This window comes from Strongylocentrotus purpuratus, unplaced genomic scaffold, assembly GCF_000002235.5.
Source record: "Strongylocentrotus purpuratus isolate Spur 01 unplaced genomic scaffold, Spur_5.0 spur5_scaffold_5, whole genome shotgun sequence".
NCBI lineage: Eukaryota > Metazoa > Echinodermata > Echinoidea > Camarodonta > Strongylocentrotidae > Strongylocentrotus > Strongylocentrotus purpuratus.
The window spans coordinates 18,189,861-18,213,723 of NW_022145611.1; the positions used below are offsets into that span (position 1 = coordinate 18,189,861).

At 35.9% G+C, this 23,863-nt stretch overlaps 2 protein-coding genes across 5 annotated transcripts in view; one reads left to right on the forward strand and one right to left on the reverse strand.

Annotated features, from left to right (window-relative positions):
* The window catches only part of LOC583607 (ninein-like protein), a 30,889-nt gene extending 19,224 nt beyond the window's left edge, over nt 1-11,665 (forward strand). The window contains exons 14-25 of one of the 4 annotated variants that reach the window (XM_030999244.1): nt 548-731; nt 1,025-1,153; nt 1,495-2,516; nt 3,054-3,281; nt 3,836-3,949; nt 4,452-4,535; nt 7,617-7,742; nt 8,257-8,325; nt 8,760-9,083; nt 9,592-9,756; nt 9,902-9,957; nt 10,206-11,665. In XM_030999244.1, the coding sequence (XP_030855104.1) occupies nt 548-731; nt 1,025-1,153; nt 1,495-2,516; nt 3,054-3,281; nt 3,836-3,949; nt 4,452-4,535; nt 7,617-7,742; nt 8,257-8,325; nt 8,760-9,083; nt 9,592-9,756; nt 9,902-9,922 (2,466 nt within the window). In that variant the 3' untranslated portion in view covers nt 9,923-9,957; nt 10,206-11,665. Of the gene's footprint in view, nt 1-547; nt 732-1,024; nt 1,154-1,494; nt 2,517-3,053; nt 3,282-3,835; nt 3,950-4,451; nt 4,536-7,616; nt 7,743-8,256; nt 8,326-8,759; nt 9,084-9,591 lie in introns of all 4 variants that reach the window. The other 3 variants (XM_030999243.1, XM_030999242.1, XM_030999245.1) reach the window with 3 other exon arrangements.
* Nucleotides 11,666-13,060: 1,395 nt separating this feature from the next.
* Nucleotides 13,061-23,863, reverse strand: part of LOC591564 (tyrosine-protein phosphatase non-receptor type 21) — a 32,870-nt gene continuing 22,067 nt past the window's right edge. Inside the window, exons 11-16 of the mRNA XM_011663185.2 lie at nt 23,526-23,675; nt 22,828-23,025; nt 22,081-22,158; nt 21,351-21,510; nt 19,626-19,783; nt 13,061-13,871 (exon numbers count right to left, since the gene is read on the reverse strand). Of these exons, the coding sequence (XP_011661487.1) occupies nt 13,743-13,871; nt 19,626-19,783; nt 21,351-21,510; nt 22,081-22,158; nt 22,828-23,025; nt 23,526-23,675 (873 nt within the window). The 3' untranslated portion in view covers nt 13,061-13,742. The remainder of the gene's footprint in view (nt 13,872-19,625; nt 19,784-21,350; nt 21,511-22,080; nt 22,159-22,827; nt 23,026-23,525; nt 23,676-23,863) is intronic.

Consider the following 23,863-nt stretch of genomic DNA (forward strand, 5'->3'; position numbering starts at 1 on the left):
AGTCTTATTCTGGAGTTTTCATGATTACAGGACGAGTGTTACGTTGTGATTACATAGCCCTAGACAACTAGGCAAAAAATAACAGTATTTATTTATTAATTAGCTGTGTCATTGTACTTCATAATGTACCCAAACGGAATCGTGCTGTACTGTACTAAAGCATAACTCAAATTGTTGCATGTAGTATATATTTCACGCCATGATCCTAGCTGATGAGGACATTTCTGATATCCATGTGAAGTTCTCATTTATGTGTTACTCTCTTCCAAAAATAATATCATTCTTATAAATAACAATATTCCTCACAAAAAATAAAATGGGTAAAAACATTAGCCTCACTTATAATTATGTTCCCTAAACTAATAAAACTTATTTAAATACTATGCCATTTTGTCCTTGATATTTTCTTGAGCAACCTCTTTCTTTCATTATGGGCAGAAAAGTAATGAAAAATGTGTGATTATTTGCTATCTTTGGCGTAAAGTTGTAATGTTGGTGTAAGATATAACAGGTCAATAAAAAAAATCATGGTTTGTCTTTCTTGTAGATAATGCAAGACCAAATGGACGAGATGAGCCAAGAGAATGAGCTGCTGAAGCACCAGGTATCAGAGAGGAAAGTAAGGAGGAAAGGAAGCAAGATACAGGGTGGACCTAAAAGAGGAGGCTCGGTCCTCTCAGACTACACCGATAAACCAAATGTCATGAAGAGGAACCTCAACGATTCATCAGGTGAGTGATGGAGGAAGGAAGGAATGGGTAATAAAGATGGTAGTAGAACACTGGTTTGTCTCATCATAAATGTATGATGAAATAATGATTATCATGGTTGGTCATAAAGAAAATATAAATGAAGTGATGAATCCTCGAGCCTTCGGCAACAATAAATTTATGGCTCATCAAAGTTGCATGTGAAGAAAATGATGTGGTGTTTATTTATAGTGATAGTATGCTAGTATAAGCGTTTGGATCTTTAATCATAACAATATTAATTAATCATCAAGTAAATGTTGTTTATATTGCAGATAATGATTCTGAGCTAGATGAATTGGATCCCAAGTCTAAAAGACATCTTCCCAATGTGACTGGCATCCCAGAGGAAGAAGAAGAGGATGAGCTCAGTGGAGAGATACAGAAAAGACTGGAAGAAGAGAGTAAGTCAACGTCCCAAGTAAACAACTGGGAAGAATAGACCTTCATCTTGTGCAACAGTCACAGAATGCGGGTACCATATTTGTTGTGCTCCCTAGGAGTGCATTTTATTGCAGGCAAATGTTACTTGAATAAACAAAGAAGCTTTTACTATTTGGCTTAATATGTTGCTTCTGAGCATATTTAGTTATGTGCAGTTGTTGATATTGAAAATAATTGTTAATCAAAACGATTAATTTCGCATACATGGTCTAGATCCCATCTTTATTTCAATTTTCATTTGTCAGTGCTTTTACTTTCTAATTACTTTCTAAAAAATGTCTCCCTCTTGTCTATTGTGCAGAAGCCAAGCTGGAAGCCAAAATTGAGTCTCTAAAGGAGCAACATCTTGAAGAAATAGAGGAAACCAAGGAAACTTTTGAGACAGAAATCAAAGAGATTGAAAAGCGATACAGACAGGAGATGAAGGAGATGGAGAACAGGTTTGAGCAGGAGAGTGAAAAGATGGCCAGGGAACTGCAGGAGAAAGAGAAGGAGTCTGAAGAGGACAAGCTATCACTTGCAATGCAGTTTGAAGAGGAGAAAGGACAACTGATGGAAGAGTTTGAGGGAGAGAAGGCTGCCCTTGAGCAAGCCTTTGAGATTGTGAAAGTAGAGCTTGATGAAACTCTGAAGACTGAATTTGCAGAAGAGTTGGCCGATCGGCTTGCAGAGCAGGCAGCAAGGTTTGATGAAGAGAGGTTGTCTCTAGAGGGCGCCCTCACAGATGATAAGTCCAAGTTGGTGACTGATATCCAGCAGGTGAGAGAGGACAGTGAGTCTAAGCTGAGGAATCTCAAGATGGAGCTGGAAGTACAGCACCTGGAGGAGAAAGAGGAGATCGAGTCCAAGTTTGATGAGGCGAGGGAGGATCTCCGTCTTCAGCTCCGGGAGAAACAGAACGAGCTGGATGGCATCCTGGAGTACGGAGAAGCGGGATTGAAAGGCCAGCTCAAAGAGGACTTCATTGACCTCCTCGACAAGCACAAGCAGGTGACTGAGAATGACTTCCTGGAGAAGTTGGAGGTGGAGAAGGAAGCCCTGAGCCTCCAGTTGCAGGAGGAGAGGCAGGGGATGCAGGATGAGTTTGACAGGGAGAAGTACGAACTTTCAGACGCTGTCAGTGGAGAGAAGTCTGATCTCCTGGAGCACTTCCAGAGAGAGACGGATGAGATGATTGAGAAGCATCAAAGAGAGAGGAAGGAAGCCGAAGAGAGATTCAAGGCAGATAGGAATAAGATGGCTGATAAACATCGTAAAGAGATTGATGATCTGATGAGGATGAATGAGGAAACCATAGATGACTTGAAGAAACAACATGCAAAGGTAATTGCTACTGTTTTTGCATTAAAAACAGGAGTATCCCTTGGAAATTTATTTCCAACTTCAAATTAAGAGAAACTCATTTACTGTCTGATGGTCATGACCTTATTTCTAGTTCAGGTTAATCTGTAACTTATTCAAACCGGTTCAAGACGTAGACAAGTAAAGACTTATTGGTTACTTTTTCTATATCACATATCACATAAATAGTATGCCATGAGTAAGCTAAAAGGTTAAATCTATTTCATTTAACCTGTTTTTGTATATCAAGGGGTCAGTGACACAAAGATGTAACTCCATTTTGGCCATTTTGAGAAAAAGTGCTTTATTTGAGCACTGAGCACTTGGGCCTTAATAGTTAAGTCAATGTTTCACTAGCCATTGACTTTAATGGGGTGTTGGGTGGAGTTAAGTCTTTGTGTTTCCTGGAAAGCCCACATTTTTCTGAACATTTTGATATCAAATACTCATTTTGGCATTTGTGTCACTGAACCCTCGATATTAACTTTCTTCTATTCCTGCTTTCTTTCTGTCATGCAGGCCATTGATAAACTCCAGAAGGAGAAGAGTAAACTGGAGGAGAAGCTGGAGAAGGAGAAGAGGAAGCTGGAGGAGCGTATGAAGACGGACAAGGAGCGATGGGAGGAGGAGAATGCCAAACTGAAGCGTCGTCATGAGCAGGAGCTCCAGCAGGCAGCGGAGGAGGCAGAGAGGGAGAGGGACATGATGGAGATGGCCGTCAGGGTAGAGGTCCAGAGAAATGTCGAGGTGAGATTCCACTTGCAAGGAATTCCGGAGGAGCAAGCAAAACAATTTGTTTTAAGTAGATTGTAGACTTAGACACAGTGAGGAGACAGTATGTTTGCTATTTTACTGAGAAAATTGCTAGTTACTATATATATATATATATATATACTAGGGATTGCATTCAAGTTCCCTGTTATTGGAAGGCAAAGGAAATTTTTCACCAATCTCTAGCCAAATGAAGTATACGCAACATCTTTTGGCGGATTGAAATAAGGAAAAAATAATGTTGATTTTATTTTAATGTATATCCAGTGTTTGATCTCTTGATTTGAATATATTATGGAGCGAAAAAAACACATTAATACTACAAAATTTACTTGCTGCCAACCATTCCCCTTTTTTTGGAGGAATGATCCTTATTGTTTGGCCTACATACTAGGAACCCTAAATGTATCTCTTTTAGCATCTAAAATAGATTGCAGTCCTAATTTATCCTTTAGAGATTCTTCTTTGTTTCTATGGAAGGTTGGCAGGTAAGAAGTTTCATGGTTTTCTGTTTTCTCTATCATCTGCAGAAGGAGGTAACTGAGGAGTATGAGGAGAAGATGGACCAAGTCAAGACGGAATTTGAGGATGAAAAAGCAGAGATCATAGCAGAGAATGAAATGCTGCAAAACAAACTAAGAATGGTATGACTATATCTTTCCATGCAACATACATTGATTCTTGAACTGAAGCTATTCTTTTTGATTTGGAAATCAGTTATGTATCCAATGAAATCATTTTGAAAAGAATTATTTTACTGTCTCCATTTCCCATTTTTGTTGATTTCTTTCAATTGAAAGTAAGGAAGGATACCCTAATATTTCACCCCTCCTATCTAGGTTTTTAGTAAAAAAAAATAAAAAAATTGATGTTAAAGTTAAATAAATCAGTCAGACACAGGTGACGCCAAATTAATAATAATCCAAAAATCAGTTGTTTATTCTGAACTTGACGAGTACTATATTTGACCATCATTCTACAGTTCATTCTTGCCAAGAATTTGATATAGTTTTTAAAAACCTGTAGTATCACAAGGCCTTTGACAGTCATTTAATTCTCAATTTAACTCTGTAGTTTCGATTTCAGGATGAAATATTATCTTTAAAAAAAAATGAATGAACTTCTTGAATCAATTTTTATTGACAGGCTGAAGTAGCCAAAGAGGAGGCTGTAGTAGCGATTCAAATGCAGACCCAGGAAGCAGCATTGCAGCAAGCAAGGCCAGATAGGGTAAGTAGTAGTAGTAGTGTAGTCAAACATGGATGAATCATTTAACAACCGTTTCATGTCTGGCATAATCAAATGAAGCTTTGCAAATATCGGCCAATCAAGTTCCAAATTTCAGCTGTAAGACATCAAATGTGACCCAGCAACACAAAACCACCAACAAGTTACCATGATTTCTAATATAGATAGAGGAGACTCTCAGCTTTAAAATAATATATTACTCATCATAATTGGATATTCCAAAAAACGGAAGAATATCCAGTCCCCCCAAATATTACTTTAGAGAAAAAGGCATTTAAAGACTGAAATAGCAAGAGTGAATGCACAAGAAAGAAGCCAACAGCCAGAGGGACTATGGATTTAACATGGTAGTCTATTTACTCTTACTCTATAGGTATTGTGCAAAATTACAAATGGAGGATTAGAACTCTTTTGGAATTTCTGTGACGGGATTATCAAATTTACATAGAAATTAAGCACATTATGTTCTTGATTTTGTCTAAAGTATTAATACAAAATGTTACTCTGTTTTTTAAAGTTGTATTGAGCTCTTACTGAAAATCATGCAACTTTTTAGTGGTTTTGCGGTGCCTGGACAGAGTTATGTCAGACTGACTTGCACTTTATGTAATAGCACATTGATGAGATAGAAAATATCAATGTTTTTACCAAGGATAAAAATATTTTCTTGGCAAAGTTGATAGCTCTCTGCACTTATGTTTATGTGGTATCTATTAATGAGCGCAACTTCTCACCTTTGTGTTTCCCCTATTGAGTTTGCAGTGCTGTGATTTTGTGTGATTTCTGCTGTATACATATATATCTACAGTTTGCTCCTTAAAGGAACTTGAACATTAGCCTAGTTATGATGCTGATCTATATTTATCCACTTCAGAATGAAAGATTTTTTGTTAACAAATATCTTTTAATATTCAGTGATGAGTTGACTGTTTATCTTATGTTGTTTCAATGATCAAAATTTATTCTTTCATTCTGTCCTTTTTATAAAAATTTACTGCATGATGGAGAATACCGTGCTACATTTAGTTTACCAAATATTTGGAATCACATTCAACCTCTTTCATGTAATTAGAAGAAATTTAGTGTAGAAATGATTTCTATGTAGATTATCTGCCTATATAGTTTACCCTCTTGTTATACAGTGCGTCCCAGAAAAAATGAAACCGAGAATTATCGATGTTTTATCATAACTTATTCACAATTATAATTAATAAATGACACATATTTGGAAAGCTTAGACTCTCCTCTTTCATTTGATGCAACTCATATAATGCATATTTCACGCATGAGTGATTTAAATGAATTTGAAGAGAGGAAACCAAAAATTCATTTGGCGGACGGTATCTGAATTTCAAAGAGAAAATCACATTTCTAGAAAGTTGAGTTTCTGCCCTTTCATATGACACTTCAATCAGGAAAAATGAGCTAGGAATAAAAAAGTTCTGTTTGTTTAAAGTAGTGCTTGCATTTCAACAAACGGAATTAACAAAAGACTTAACTCCGTTTCGTTAACAATCGGCCGTAGACGAAAGACTTCCTGCAATTGTGATTAAGTTATGATAAAACATTGGTAATTCTCGGTTTCGTTTTTTCTGGGACGTACTGTATAGTAATAGATTTTGGTATGTGGGATAGATCAAAATTTGTACCCCCCCCCCCCCACCCCCCAACAAAATTTTTTTTTTTTTTTTAAATGCTCAGTTATAGCTATATGCTCTTGTGTCTGCATGTCTGTTTTCTGCTCTGTAAAGTGCTGTAAATTTCTTCCTAGTATAGATGCTATTGTTAGACTTTTTTTTACCCAGTGAAATTATGAATTTTCTTAGTGAAGATGGAGGTAATCTATTTTGTAACAATGGATTGTGAAGGACTCTGATCAAAGGAGGTGTTTTCATGATGAGACTTTACTCTCCACCATGCTCTCCTGGGCCCCGTCTTATAAAGAGTTACGATTGATCCAAACCAATTGCAAGTCCTCCAATCTCTTATGTACATAGTTACGATTCATATCAATCGCAAATAAGTTGTTTAATATCAACTCTTTATAAGATGGGTTCCTGGGGGGCGTTTCACAAAACTTGTCATCAGTGACAAATGACAGTTTTTTTTATAAGCTATTGAAATCCTTGCTTATGATCGGTTATCAACAGATTTGTCAATTCGTTGTTATATGTCATTGAACAAAGGCTTTGTGAAACGCCCCCCTGGTGTTTGTTACTGTCGGCTTTGTAGTTGTAATGGTTCGAGACATGCATGAAATCAATTGGGCAATACATGTAGATTATAGCTGATGCATGATGTAGAAAAACAATATAAAACAGAATTTAGTCAGGACCCACATCTTTTGGACATACACAGCTTCAACAGGGGGCCGGGGCAGGATTTCGCATATTGAAGGCAGAGGAACGGCTTTTAGTCAACAGGGTTTGTGGAACTGAAATTGTTTTTACCGGTAATGGTAGATTATTAAACTGTGGTTTATGATACATATGCTATTGTACCTAATACCGGTACTGGGAAAATATTATTACTGTTTAAAAAAGTGAAACTAAGTACTTGTTTAATATCTTTGTATGGTTTTAAGAGAATATGAAGCAAGGTGATAATTATCTGTTTCAGAAATCATCTGCGTACTGTAACACAAAGGTGTGCAATCAATTGCAAAATGTCAGTGGCCAATCAAGGTCATCATTTCTTGCACATATTGTTCAATATTGACCAATCAGAATCATTGTTTTCAATCACCAAATTCAAATTAAATCACAAACCTTTGTTCAATGCTACAGGGCCCTGGATGGTAACTACATTTACTTTATCTTTTGATCATGTACTCGTTGCTATGATTAAGATTATTTTCTAACCTAATTCTGTTTGCTGTGATACTTAATGTATATTTTAATGTGCTTGAAAATATTTGTTTATAGTTATTTTTCACTTTTGTTGTGTGTTTCTGGTATACTACCTTCTGCAACGATGATATGTTAGCATTATTTCCATTTGCTGTGCCCTTCAACTAGTGTCTCTTTCTTTGCACTCTCTTTCACTGTCCCTATGTGTGTTTAGGCTTCTTATGATGCACTTTCTACTGAGCGTGACCTTCTCAAGCTATCTCTTTCTGGATTGGAGGAGAAGTTGCGGATGATGACAGAAAAGGCAGATTCAGCCAATCAGGAGCTACATACCTTTGAGGTTGGCTCTCTTTCTGCAAAAAATTACAATCTCTTATCCTATGCAAGCAGTCTTATTCTTTTCTGCCTGTAGTATAGCGTTTGCTTTGTTTGTACATACACTGTTATGTGCTCTAGGATTGGTAATTGACTAAAAGTGTTTGCTTTTGAACTTTTTCTAGAAGAAATATGTAAATCAACAACTTGTATATATATATATAAATATATATAAATGGTTTGTTTTATTAAAAATCATCTCGCAGCCCGAATGCTGAATTGAGTGACTTTTTACAAATTGATAAAAACATTACAATAAATACATGTAAAATCAGACATTACATGTGTTCTGCAAATTGATAATTTGGAAAAACTGTTTTTGTGATATCTGAAAATGGTTAATAATATATACATGTCCAAAGAACACACAACTTTTTCAAATGGTAGGTCTTGTAACATAATTGTGATGGTGTTTTCACAGGAAAAGTACATAGGTTGTAGAAGTGGAACAAAGTCTTTTCTCTTTATTTTCTGTGCAGACGAAGCTTATGGCTCTGGCGACGGAGAAATCTCACCTCCAGAGGGAGCTAGAAGATCTCAACAAAAAGGTAGGTTTCCCCATCATGCAAGCCTTCAAGGCTATTCCATTTCTGTATGTTTATGTTTCCTTGACCCATCCCTTAACCGTAATTTAATTAGCCCTTGATAAACATATCATAGGGTCAATGCCATGATCTCTCTCTCTGTGTTTAGCATGTTGTACTTGATACTTCCAAATGAGGTCTTATTTTGCTTTACTTAATCTTTCAAAATGGCAAGAAAAACCTATTACACTTCAAATCAATATATCTCAAGAACTTTTTTGTTTTTGAAGGATAAAACAATGAGTTGATCATGGCGAGTACATAGATTGAAATGAGACAACTATTACACGCATATGACTTAACACATCACAAGAACCTCAAATCAAGGAAGTGTGTTTCCCTTATAATGAAGATTGATGAGTAATGTGCTTCTTTCTTGCTTTCCATTTCCACCAAAGTACATCAACATGCAGATGCAGATATCCGTAGCAAGCTCCCAGCACTCGAGAGAGATGGAACGGGTCAGACAGGCGCAGGCTCTAGAGTTCCAGGGAGAACTGGGCCACCTCAGAGAGGAGCTTGCCCAGAGAGACGGCAGGCTCGCGGAGCTCAACAGACAGATGAAGGAGAAAGCAGAGGAACTCAAGAGGGCGCTGTCCATCGGTAAGGAGACAGAGGGGTCAGATGTCAGGAAGATGAGGAGAGGGAAGGAGGAGGCAGAGAAGAAGTACAGGAAGATGAGAGCCATGTTGGAGGAGTACATGAAGAAACTCAAAGATCAGGTGAGCTTTCAATATTCATTAAATGATGTTTGTAATGCTATTGTCTGATAAAAGTTGTTTGTATTCTGGGGCTTTCTCAAAAGAAAAAGCCTTTTATAGATAAAAGCTATTGCATAACAAACAATATTCATGATGATATCATTACTTGGGCTTTAGCTTTAGCTTCTGCAGGCAGTATCAGCATACACTGTACAACAAAAGGTCTTACCAGGTACATTTTACACCTAGTAAATTTGTATATAACCTCCAGATGAAAGTCAAATGTTGCACTATACTGATATGCCACCATTTTTCGTCACATTTATGAATTGTATGTATTTGCTATGGATTCCTATTTTGATTTTTTTTGGTTTTTGTTCCATATAAAGGAAATCATTTCAAAGCAATAGTGATTAATAATCAGATATTTTTTTAGTATTTCTTCCACTAAATATTTACTTTTTACACACTAATCAAGTCTCTGCATTTGAAAGTGATATTAACAAATTCATTTTTTCATCCTCCTCAGCTTGCTAAAACTACTCGTCATGACGTGCTTCTCAAGGAGTTGTATGTGGAGAACTCCAAGCTACAGAGGACCCTGCAGCTGACCGAGGAAAGACAGAAGACGGCAGAGAGAAACTGTCACAATCTGGTGGAGAAAAATCAAGCTTATCTAAACATTCTGAAGAAGGTGTGTCCTGCAGCTGTGTGAATGTGAGCGGACTGAACTTTCCAAACCTCATAGAGAGGCATACCTGAATATTCTCGAGGAAAGACAGCAGACTGCGGAACGGAACCGTCCCAAGGAGGAGTTTACGGGAACATTCTGAAAGGAGGTGTGTCCAGTAGCTGTGTGAATATGAGCTGACTGAACTTTCAAAACCTCATAGAGGCAAGACAGCAGACTGCCAAATGGAACCGTCCCAAGGAGGAGTTTACCGGAACATTCTGAAGCTGTGTGAATATGAGCTGGCCAAGCTTTCAAAACCTCATAGAGGCATACCTAAACATTCTCGAGGAAAGACAGCAGACTGCCGAATGGAACCGTTCCAAGGAGGAGTTTTGGGGAAAATTCTGAAAGGAGGTGTGTCCAGCAGCTGTGTGAATATGAGCTGACTGAACTTTTAAAACCTCATAGAGGCGTACCTGAACATTCTCAAGGAAAGACAGCAGACTGTGGAATGGAACTGTCCCAAGGAGAAGTTTACAGGAACATTCTGAAGAAGGTGTGTCCTGCAGCTGTGTGAATATGAGCTGACTAAACTGTCAAACCTCATAGAGGCGTACCTGAACATTCTCAAGGAAAGACAGCAGACTGAGGAATGGAACTGTCCCAAGAAGGAGTTTACGGGAACATTCTGAAAGAAGTTTGTTCTGCAGCGGTGTGAATGGCGATCCTGAGACGTTGGAGGAAAATCTATGGAATCATGAGTGGAACTGTCAAAAACTGATGGAGAAAAATCAAGCTTATCTAAACATTCAAAAAAACATCTGTACAACAGCTGTTTAAAAGTAAAGAAAACTCTATGCAGAGATGAGCTGCACTTCTGTCCTGCAACCATGTGAAAAATGGCTCATAGATTAGAAGAAGCAGAGATCTGCGCAGCATTAATCATAGCTGAACATTCCGAAGAACACCTGTACATCAGAGGAAGATCTATGCAGGGTTGCCTTGGAGTACCATTCCTACTTGTTCCGATTAGGACAAGGTCCAATCTAACTGCTCATATGCTCTTGATCACGAGACACCATCATAGTTAGCTGTTAGAGGAGATTGATTGCTCAGGGAATGCTTCCAGATGATGGAGAACAGCAAGACGTCACCTTCCCGTCAACTAATAGCATGGTCATGTTGAAAAATAAGGTGATCATTGCCTAATGTCTGTCTTGACATAGTTATAAGCACATATATTCTACATATTTATACAAATTATGTATTTTTTGTATGTAAACGAATAGACAAAATACTGTTCTAGATTTGTAAATTGTATAGCTGTACATATAATGTAAATGCTGCAATTTTTTATATTTATACATGTACATATATAATCTAAATATATATACTTTCTTTTGCGTATGAATGCCTTTTAGGTTTTGTGTCTTTCAGAATGATAGCAACAGTGACACGAGATTTAACCAATGCTTTCAATTTTATATAAAAACCAGGAGTAATTTTATTTTGTACTCTTATCAGATGAGATGTATTTTTAATTATCAAATGGAATAATTGATCTTCTTTTGTTTAGATTGAAATATTTCATCAAATTATGTTTTATGTCAAGGCAATATTGATTATTGCCATTTTTTAAAACAAAGTATGTTAATTAAGTCTTGAAATTTGTGTTGATCATGGATACTTTCATAAATAAGAAAATTCAAGTGACTTTCATTTGTCCTCAGTATTAGATTAGATAAACAGTAAAAAGATTATCAGGATAGATTAATTGTTTTTTTTAATTCAAATCTGTATTAACCAAGAAGTTCTTATTTATGTTTTAAATGGAATTCACCTTGAATTGTAATTTGTTTTGTGGTGCACAATTATGTTTTCAACTCGATAATATACATTCCTCTTCAGCTATACAGTGCGTCCCAGAAAAGTCAATGTTATATCATAACTTAATCATGATAATGATTGATAAATGACACGTATTTGTAAAGCTGAGATCCTCCTGTTTCATTTGATGCAACCCATATGATGCATATTTCATGCACGAGTCATTAAAATCAATTTGAAGAAAGGGTACCAAAAGGTCATTTGGCAGACAGTATCTGAATTTCAAAGAGTTCATTTTCTGCCCTTTCAATCAGGAAAAATGAAGTTTTGTTTGTTTAAAAACAAATTCGTTTAATAAAATTATGGAAATGCAAGCATTACTTTAAACAAACAGAACTTTATTTTTCCTGATTGAAAGGGCAGAAAATGAACTCTTTGAAATTCAGATACTGTCCGCCAAATGACTTTTTGGTACCCTTTCTTCAAATTGATTTTAATCACTCATGCATCAAATGAAAGAGAATCCAAGCTTTACAAATATGTGTCATTTATTAGTTATGATACATCGATAATTCTTGGACGCACTCTGTATTGCAAGTTTGCTCATAAAATGATAGAAGAAAATACGAGACATTTTGTATGATGTATTGCATTAGTTTTTATTTATATACAGAAGATTTACAATATTGAGTTGAAATTTAATAATCTTTTGAACAGAGTTGTTTCTTTGCAGAGGTTTTATAAAGCAAAGAAGCCTAAAGTAATAAACATAATATTCCCTCAGTGAAATACTGCTTAACGGCATTCGAGCGAGGATGGAATCTACTGTTTTGGTGGCCTTGAAATGGGCAGTTCCATCTACATATTGAGTAGTAGGAGACCAGCTAGGTCCTGTGACCAATCTCTGGGAACAAAGGTTTGAAAGTGTTTTTGTGTTCCCTGATGAATACCGAACAATTTTGACTTGGGATGTCCCCTTGAAAATCTCGGGCATTTTCGTGAGGGTCAAACAGGGTTCGAAATTCAAATCGTGTCGACATGCTTATCAAATATATATAGTTTGCTATACTTCCGACCTTCAATGACGTCCGATTCTCATGATTTTAGTGTCTAATATGTTTTCTGACATTACAAATTCAACTAAGCAACTTTTAAAATCAAAAGTGGTTGCCATAACATTGAAATTTCCCCCATGGATAAGAAGTTGTTAAATGTTTGTCACCAAAATGGCAGCCATTTTGAATGTTCATGGTCAAGGTAAGCACTTTTACTTTTGAAAGTTGTATAGTTGAATTTGCCATGTCAGAAAACATATTATTAGACATTAGAATCGGACGTGTTGGTGAATTTGACCATCAGTCATGCATATCTACACGATTTGAATATATATGAATTTCGACCCCCGTTTGACCCCTCACGAAAATGCTCGGGATTTTCAAGGAGGCAGCCCAAGTCGAAATTGTTCGGTATTCATCAGGGAACACAAAAAAAACTTTCAAACCTTTGTTCCCAGAGATTGGTCACGGGACCTACAGGCTGGTTTCCTACTATGAGGCACTTGAATTCATGATGCCATCTTAGTTAGTATTAAAAAATGGCAGCAATATTTTATAGAATTGCAATTGAAATCAATGCATCCCTTTTATGAAAATACAAACTTGATACATGACAACACTGAACATTTTGTTTGAATACAAAGTTAAAAGAAGCAAATGATACATGAACGAATACAAATTGTTTACTTCAGAATACTATACATAATTTGATAAAACTGTATAATCTGTCCAGCAGAGTTGAGCTTCTTTCATTCCTCTGAAAAAGAACCTCACAAATTTAGCACATGAAATATCCGAACAAGCACTTCAGCCAATATGTTAAGTTTACAGCATGATAGACGGTGAAGTTCAATACAAAATTAAGTAAGTCGTGGAATGTGTGACCATGCAGAGAAAACTGAGATACATGAGCAAGAGAACAGCGAAAGGGCTTGGTCAGAACTTGATGATGGGGGCCCCAATTTTGGGTGTCTTTTATTTTGGTGTCGTTCTGACTGACAATTGATTACATACAAAGGAGTGATTCATCCTTATGAGCAAGGTCTGACCATCCCTTAAGAATGTATACAGAGAGTCGAATGAGAAGCAAGAGAGGACAGGGTGAAGAGATGTTGTGGTAGAGCTTCAGATGAGCCGAGTGTTCTTGAGAGACTGGATGAGAGCCTTGTAAACAAATGTGTACTGTCCCACCGTCTGAACCATCAGCATTCGCTGCTGACGTAAGATACCCATCATCTTGGGAATGTTGATTTCCTGTAACAAAGAAAGCAAGACAAGAAAAATATTAGAATAGCCTAATATCCTGAAAATAAATGTCCCTATATTCCATGAGATGGGTCTAAACATGTGCAAAAAAAATGAGCCCCTACATATATGCACATTCATTTCGAGGATATTAGGCAATTCGAATATTTACTATTTTTTAACAAAAAAGCTGAACTATACCCTTGTCATTTTTGCCAAAAAGTAGGGTTTTTCGAATTTCTATTTAATTTGCCCCTATGCCCCTTTTGATGCCAGATTTGGTCATGACTGATCTCATGGCATATATGCACATTCATTTCGAGGATATTAGGCAATTCGAATATTTACTATTTTTTAACAAAAAAGCTGAACTATACCCTTGTCATTTTTGCCAAAAAGTAGGGTTTTTCGAATTTCTATTTAATTTGCCCCTATGCCCCTTTTGATGCCAGATTTGGTCATGACTGATCTCATGGCATATATGCACATTCATTTCGAGGATATTAGGCAATTCGAATATTTACTATTTTTTAACAAAAAAGCTGAACTATACCCTTGTCATTTTTGCCAAAAAGTAGGGTTTTTCGAATTTCTATTTAATTTGCCCCTATGCCCCTTTTGATGCCAGATTTGGTCATGACTGATCTCATGGCATATATGCACATTCATTTCGAGGATATTAGGCAATTCGAATATTTACTATTTTTTAACAAAAAAGCTGAACTATACCCTTGTCATTTTTGCCAAAAAGTAGGGTTTTTCGAATTTCTATTTAATTTGCCCCTATGCCCCTTTTGATGCCAGATTTGGTCATGACTGATCTCATGGCATATATGCACATTCATTTCGAGGATATTAGGCAATTCGAATATTTACTATTTTTTAACAAAAAAGCTGAACTATACCCTTGTCATTTTTGCCAAAAAGTAGGGTTTTTCGAATTTCTATTTAATTTGCCCCTATGCCCCTTTTGATGCCAGATTTGGTCATGACTGATCTCATGGCATATATGCACATTCATTTCGAGGATATTAGGCAATTCGAATATTTACTATTTTTTAACAAAAAAGCTGAACTATACCCTTGTCATTTTTGCCAAAAAGTAGGGTTTTTCGAATTTCTATTTAATTTGCCCCTATGCCCCTTTTGATGCCAGATTTGGTCATGACTGATCTCATGGCATATATGCACATTCATTTCGAGGATATTAGGCAATTCGAATATTTACATTTTTTTGACAAAAAAGCTGAACTATATACCCTTGTCATTTTTGCCAAAAAGTAGCGTTTTTCGAATTTCTATTTAATTTGCCCCTATGCCCCTTTTGATGCCAGATTTGGTCATGACTGATCTCATGGCATATATGCACATTCATTTCGAGGATATTAGGCAATTCGAATATTTACATTTTTTTCACAAAAAAGCTGAACTATACCCTTGTCATTTTTGCCAAAAAGTAGGGTTTTTCGAATTTCTATTTAATTTGCCCCTATGCCCCTTTTGGTGCCAGATTTGGTCATGACTGATCTCATGGCATATATGCACATTCATTTCGAGGTTATTAGGCAATTCGAATATTTACATTTTTTTCACAAAAAAGCTGAACTATACCCTTGCCGTTTTTGCCAAAAAGTAGGGTTTTTCGAATTTCTATTTAATTTGCCCCTATGCCCCTTTTGATGCCAGATTTGGTCATGACTGATCTCATGGCATATATGCACATTCATTTCGAGGATATTAGGCAATTCGAATATTTACATTTTTTTGACAAAAAAGCTGAACTATACCCTTGTCATTTTTGCCAAAAAGTAGGGTTTTTCGAATTTCTATTTAATTTGCCCCTATGCCCCTTTTGATGCCAGATTTGGTCATGACTGATCTCATGGCATATATGCACATTCATTTCGAGGATATTAGGCAATTCGAATATTTACTATTTTTTAACAAAAAAGCTGAACTATACCCATGTCATTTTTGCCAAAAAGTAGCGTTTTTCGAATTTCTATTTAATTTGCCCCTATGCCCCTTTTGATGCCAGATTTGGTCATGACTGATCTCATGGCATATATGCACATTCATTTCGAGGATATTAGGCAATTCGAATATTTACATTTTTTTGACAAAAAAGCTGAACTATACCCTTGTCATTTTTGCCAAAAAGTAGGGTTTTTCTAATTTCTATTTAATTTGCCCCTATGCCCCTTTTGATGCCAGATTTGGTCATGACTGATCTCATGGCATATATGCACATTCATTTCGAAGATATTAGGCAATTCGAATATTTACATTTTTTTGACAAAAAAGCTGAACTATACCCTTGTCATTTTTGCCAAAAAGTAGGGTTTTTCGAATTTCTATTTAATTTGCCCCTATGCCCCTTTTGATGCCAGATTTGGTCATGACTGATCTCATGGCATATATGCACATTCATTTCGAGGATATTAGGCAATTCGAATATTTACTATTTTTTAACAAAAAAGCTGAACTATACCCTTGTCATTTTTGCCAAAAAGTAGGGTTTTTCGAATTTCTATTTAATTTGCCCCTATGCCCCTTTTGATGCCAGATTTGGTCATGACTGATCTCATGGCATATATGCACATTCATTTCGAGGATATTAGGCAATTCGAATATTTACATTTTTTTGACAAAAAAGCTGAACTATATACCCTTGTCATTTTTGCCAAAAAGTAGCGTTTTTCGAATTTCTATTTAATTTGCCCCTATGCCCCTTTTGATGCCAGATTTGGTCATGACTGATCTCATTGCATATATGCACATTCATTTCGAGGATATTAGGCAATTCGAATATTTACATTTTTTTGACAAAAAAGCTGAACTATACCCTTGTCATTTTTGCCAAAAAGTAGGGTTTTTCGAATTTCTATTTAATTTGCCCCTATGCCCCTTTTGATGCCAGATTTGGTCATGACTGATCTCATGGCATATATGCACATTCATTTCGAGGATATTAGGCAATTCGAATATTTACATTTTTTTGACAAAAAAGCTGAACTATACCCTTGTCATTTTTGCCAAAAAGTAGCGTTTTTCGAATTTCTATTTAATTTGCCCCTATGCCCCTTTTGATGCCAGATTTGGCCATGACTGATCTCATGGCATATATGCACATTCATTTCGAGGATATTAGGCAATTCGAATATTTACTATTTTTTAACAAAAAAGCTGAACTATACCCTTGTCATTTTTGCCAAAAAGTAGGGTTTTTCGAATTTCTATTTAATTTGCCCCTATGCCCCTTTTGATGCCAGATTTGGTCATGACTGATCTCATGGCATATATGCACATTCATTTCGAGGATATTAGGCAATTCGAATATTTACATTTTTTTGACAAAAAAGCTGAACTATACCCTTGTCATTTTTGCCAAAAAGTAGCGTTTTTCGAATTTCTATTTAATTTGCCCCTATGCCCCTTTTGATGCCAGATTTGGTCATGACTGATCTCATGGCATATATGCACATTCATTTCGAGGATATTAGGCAATTCGAATATTTACATTTTTTTGACAAAAAAGCTGAACTATACCCTTGTCATTTTTGCCAAAAAGTAGCGTTTTTCGAATTTCTATTTAATTTGCCCCTATGCCCCTTTTGATGCCAGATTTGGTCATGACTGATCTCATGGCATATATGCACATTCATTTCGAGGATATTAGGCAATTCGAATATTTACATTTTTTTGACAAAAAAGCTGAACTATACCCTTGTCATTTTTGCCAAAAAGTAGGGTTTTTCGAATTTCTATTTAATTTGCCCCTATGCCCCTTTTGATGCCAGATTTGGTCATGACTGATCTCATGGCATATATGCACATTCATTTCGAGGATATTAGGCAATTCGAATATTTACTATTTTTTAACAAAAAAGCTGAACTATACCCGTGTCATTTTTGCCAAAAAGTAGCGTTTTTCGAATTTCTATTTAATTTGCCCCTATGCCCCTTTTGATGCCAGATTTGGTCATGACTGATCTCATGGCATATATGCACATTCATTTCGAGGATATTAGGCAATTCGAATATTTACATTTTTTTGACAAAAAAGCTGAACTATACCCTTGTCATTTTTGCCAAAAAGTAGGGTTTTTCTAATTTCTATTTAATTTGCCCCTATGCCCCTTTTGATGCCAGATTTGGTCATGACTGATCTCATGGCATATATGCACATTCATTTCGAAGATATTAGGCAATTCGAATATTTACATTTTTTTGACAAAAAAGCTGAACTATACCCTTGTCATTTTTGCCAAAAAGTAGGGTTTTTCTAATTTCTATTTAATTTGCCCCTATGCCCCTTTTGATGCCAGATTTGGTCATGACTGATCTCATGACATATATGCACATTCATTTCGAGGATATTAGGCAATTCGAATATTTACTATTTTTTAACAAAAAAGCTGAACTATACCCTTGTCATTTTTGCCAAAAAGTAGGGTTTTTCGAATTTCTATTTAATTTGCCCCTATGCCCCTTTTGATGCCAGATTTGGTCATGACTGATCTCATGGCATATATGCAAATTCATTTCGAGGTTATTAGGCAATTCAAATATTTACATTTTTTTCACAAAAAAGCTGAACTATACCCTTGCCGTTTTTTGCCAAAAGTAGGGTTTTTTCGAATTTCTATTTAATTTGCCCCTATGCCCCTTTTGAAGCCAGATTTGGTCATGACTGATCTCATGGCATATATGCACATTCATTTCGAGGATATTAGGCAATTCGAATATTTACATTTTTTTCACAAAAAAGCTGAACTATACCCTTGTCATTTTTGCCAAAAAGTAGGGTTTTTCGAATTTCTATTTAATTTGCCCCTATGCCCCTTTTGATGCCAGATTTGGTCATGACTGATCTCATGGCATATATGCACATCCATTTCGAGGATATTAGGCAATTCGAATATTTACAATTTTTTCACAAAAAAGCTGAACTATACCCTTGCCGTTTTTGCCAAAAAGTAGCGTTTTTCGAATTTCTATTTAATTTGCCCCTATGACCCTTTTGATGCCAGATTTGTTCATGACTGATCTCATGGCATATATGCACATTCATTTCGAGGATATAAGGCAATTCGAATATTTACATTTTTTTCACAAAAAAGCTGAACTATATATACCCTTGTCGTTTTTGCCAAAAAGTAGGGTTTTTTCGAATTTCTATTTAATTTGCCCCTATGCCCCTTTTGAAGCCAGATTGGGTCATTACTGATCTCATGGCATATATGCACATCCATTTCGAGGATATTAGGCAATTCGAATATTTACAATTTTTTCACAAAAAAGCTGAACTATACCCTTGTCGTTTTTGCCAAAAAGTAGGGTTTTTCGAATTTCTATTTAATTTGCCCCGATGCCCCTTTTGAAGCCAGATTGGGTTATGCCATGAGATCAGTAATGAACAAATCTGGCATCAAAAGGGGCATAGGGGCAAATTAAATAGAAATTCGAAAAACCTTACTTTTTGGCAAAAACGGCAAGAAGAAAAGAAAAAAAAAAAAAAAAATCGAAAAACGCCACCATTTGGCCCAAATATTTGAATAGCCTATTTATCCTCGAAATGAATGACCAGATCTGGCTATGAAAGGGGGCATAGGGGCAAATTTTATTTTTTTAAACACCACTTTTTTCGGCCAAAATGCCAAGGGTATTATGGTAGTATTAATATCCAATTCTAGTTCACATGAATAATTCAAACCCAAACATTGCCATACTATTTGGAATGTCATATTGTACAAAACCTACCTCATTGTGCTCCAGACTGCTAATCATGATATCAACCAGCAGTAAGACTCCAGTCCGCCCTACCCCAGCGCTGCAGTGTACGATGGGAGGAGGACCCACTTCTACCTCATTCATGCTGTTAGCATGGCGACACACTGACTGAAACTCCTCCAGGAAAGCTGATGAGACAAAAATATAGGGTGGAATATTTTATAAATTTTCACGTTAAACGATATATGACTGAAGCAGACCACCATAAACAAACACAAAGCGTGATTAATGAAAACAAAAGTCTTAAGCACTTTATTTCTGACAGACCTTGCGATTTCTCACAAATCACATTGATTTCATGCAGTTCAATAGCAAAAAAAATATAATGAAGTCATAATGCACCAAAAAGCGAATACAAATTCTGAATTTTCAGGTCCTAAATATCCAGAAAATCAGAACATTCTGGATTATTCGTAAGGGGTTGGGAGGTATGTGCTTAGTATATACAGGGGTGATAGTGAGCACTAAAAAAAAAATAGGTTTTTTGTTTTCCCGTCCACCACGCCCCCCTTGAGTAAAAAAAAAAAAGAGGATTCGCGGGGAAAAAACGGCATCTAACAACATTCCCCCCTTTCGAGTAAGAAAATTGGGACAAAATTAGGAAAAAAAAAGGGCAAAATAGGGAAGAATAGAAAAAACAAGAGGGAAATCGGGAAACCAGGATAAAATAGGGAAGAAGAAAAAAAATTGGTAAAAAAAAAAAAAAAAAAAAAAAAAATCTGGATTTTTTTTTTTTTTTTTTTTTTTTTTTTTTTTTTTTAAATCAGGAAGAAAAAAAAAATTGGGAAAAAATCGGGAAAAATAAAAAAAATCGGGAAACCGATTTAAATCGGGTTTTTATCAGGCCTGATATACAAGTCAAAACCATGAAGCACATAATTTCCCCCCTACAATTGCCAGGTCCCCAGGATGAACAATAAAGAAGGTGATCCTACACTTGCTTTGGCAAGTTACATATGGTTCAGATTGCAATTGGGTGTTTGATTAGATTTGGTGTAGTGTTGGGTCTAAAGGTGGACGTTAGGAATTTGCCTAGTGAACCTGACCACAGAGCAATTGAGTGGTGAAATGTGAGGTCATCAAAAATCCATTTTTAGAATTTCTCATTTTTTTTCTTCATTTTCCAAAAGAGCTTAAAAATCATGTCCAAATGTCGAAAGCCAATTGAATATGTTAAGTATTAGCTGAGAAATTCTAAAAATAGATTTTTATGATGTCACAGCTTCGGTACTCTATTGTCTCTGGAGTACCAACTAGCCACACACCATCTTACAAACTTTTTTTTTTTTTAAATTTATTTATTTCCACATGTGGGGTGGATTGCCCTTTCAACTTAAGTTGATTTTCAAAGGAGTCCACACACATTTAAAAACGGTTACAAATCATATCAACAAACAAGCAAAGAAATAAACAATTAGATACATGAAATATACAACAACAAAAAAATAAGCAAATAAACAATTACATTAATTAAATACATGAGATATACAACAACAAAAAAAATTCAGTATGGGTACATTTGGGTAAAGATATGTTTCCAGTCAAGGGAGATAATGTACTTCTTAAATTGTTGAGCTGTGAGTGTGTATACAGATGATGATTTCCCGATTACATTCCATAATTTGGATCCCCTATATCTAAAACATCTTTTTCCATAATTTGTTTTTATGCTAGAGAGGAATGGGGGAGACTTACATAGGAATCCATGTACATCATCGGGGCATCCTTGGTTGGGCCAATCATTGTACTGTAGATGCCACACAGTCCTCTGTTCACCTGATGGGACGTGCCGTAATGTCAGTCCACTGGTGATGTAACATCCGGAGTCGTTGCTGAACTGTGCTATCACACGGAACTATACAAAAACAATGGTCAAATATTAGTCTGAGTTGATCACATGAATTCAGTGAATAAATAAGGGCTATAAAGTAAATAAACTTTGAAAAGGCCATGTTAAAATGAATGGCATTACAAACCGAGAATATTGATTACTACTTCCCATTTCCCCCTATTCATGACTAATAATTTACATTGCACAATTTTATTGCATGAGCACTGATGCAAAGAGGCAATGTAGCTATCTTTTTTTGTCAGCAATTGGGGAATATATGTGGACCATCCTGTAGCCCCCCTCCCCCCCCCCCAAAAAAAAAAAAAAAAATATATATATATATAATAATAATAATAATAAAAATAATAATAAAAATTAAACTAATAAATAAAAAATAAATAAAAAATAATATTTAAAAAAAAAATAATAAAAAGATAAATAGTTCAATTATCAGAACAATGAAAATGTAATTGAGTGTTTCTCTTTCACATCACAATCATTTAAGAAAAATGCTTGCTACATTGCTGTGAAACAATTAGTATTGTCAACAAGAGCTAAGCTACTGTCATAAACAAAAGACATGAGCACGCTTACTGGTCCAAATTCTGCTGTATTCTTCTTGGGTGAAGTACAATCAGGCCAGTATTTGAAGCACTTCTCTTTGCCATCCTCCTGAAAATAAAATCATTAATAATTAAGGTTGTTTGTTAGAACTGGAATAACAACATTCCATGTAGGAAACAATGCAGAATTAGTAATAACAAATTCATGCCCCAACAACTTCCTTGTACATGAATGAATGATTAATTGAGGTAAATTGAGTATGTGCAATGGCCCATGTCTGTTGGTATTCTAAATATAGACACAACAAAGGGAATGAAATTTAACACATAACACATCTAAAACAAATTGGTTTTGCAGAAGCATTCTTGCCTCAGCAAAAAGCTTTCTGTACTATATTGAGAAAGAGTTAGCACACTTGACACTTTCATACTCAGTCGCTTTAAACATATTTGTAATATCTCTTTACAGTTTAAGAAACTAATAATTGGAATTAAGTATATTCAGCAGGGAATCTCAAACACACAAGGCAAGATATTTTTGGGGTGAGTGTCTGATCCCTTTTAGATCAAAGTAGAGATATCAAACACCTCATTCAAAGCCCGTCTGCACTAGTTTGGCCAGGAGGGATTAGCCCACCCTGCTGGTCACTGACAGGTCGTTATCTCATCAACTCGGCTCTCAATTAATATGAGGATCATGGGGGAACAACAGGCACCAATGTTTTCTATATAGAGGTAGCAAGTAGCTACAAGTAGTACAGTGGGGCTTTAAGCATACCTTGAGTTTAGTGAGCATAGCAATGACCTGTGTTCCACTCTCCCAAACCATCCTCCACCAGTCCTGTACAGTGTTCTCCATAGGGCCCTGAGCAGCGATGTAGTGCAGCAGCTCACCAGCGACGGGTACCTTGACTCGCGAGGCGTTGATGTAGCCTCCGCTGTTATGATGGGATGATGACAGCTCTACTCTACAGTCCTGTCAATCAATGTCAATCAAAGTAGACAGGTGGTTAATTTCATTAATATTTTTCATTTGCCAGATGCACTCAAGGTAATTGAACAATTCAACAATTTGGCAAAAGCAGAAAGAATTGGCATTGATTCTCACTTGCCCCAGACAAGTATCATACCTCCTGATGTCCAATAGAAAGATTACTTACAAAGTCATAGCTTCACATTTCTAAAACATATACCGGTACACGTATCACACAGAGAAAAAATTGCACTTTGATTTATCAGAATTTATCATGCGAAGTTGGGTAAATTAAGTATCTTTCTTGTAACTTTGAAATATATAATCTAAAATACACAAACATTAAGGAAGTCTGCTTTTGGATACAATTCAGAAATATTAAGTCATATATAGGCAATTTCAATACACCTTACAGAAATATCATTCATACTAGAACATTCCTTTGAAAACCAACTGTAATACGCATTGGGAAATCTGTTGTAGTTTTAAGGACTGATCGTTACCTCATACGGTAGAACATCTTTGAATCTGTTTCTGCTGACATTCTCTGGTAGTTTAGATGTATAGCACACTGCTCCTTCTCTCTTCTTCGTAATCTGCTCATACTCTGTGAACACCTGACCTTCTCTCAGTTGCTTCTCAAGGATCTTTCGCTACAAAAGAAAACACAAGGAAACATCAATTAATCATGGTATTGAGATGAACGTTCAGAACGTTTAAAAATAGATATATTTCTTGAAACAATCTACCCACATGTTGATTATTGTTATGCTTTCATTTTCACATGTTTACTATTGCCAATGTAAATATTATCTTCATGTTCACATTCCTGGAAATTAAA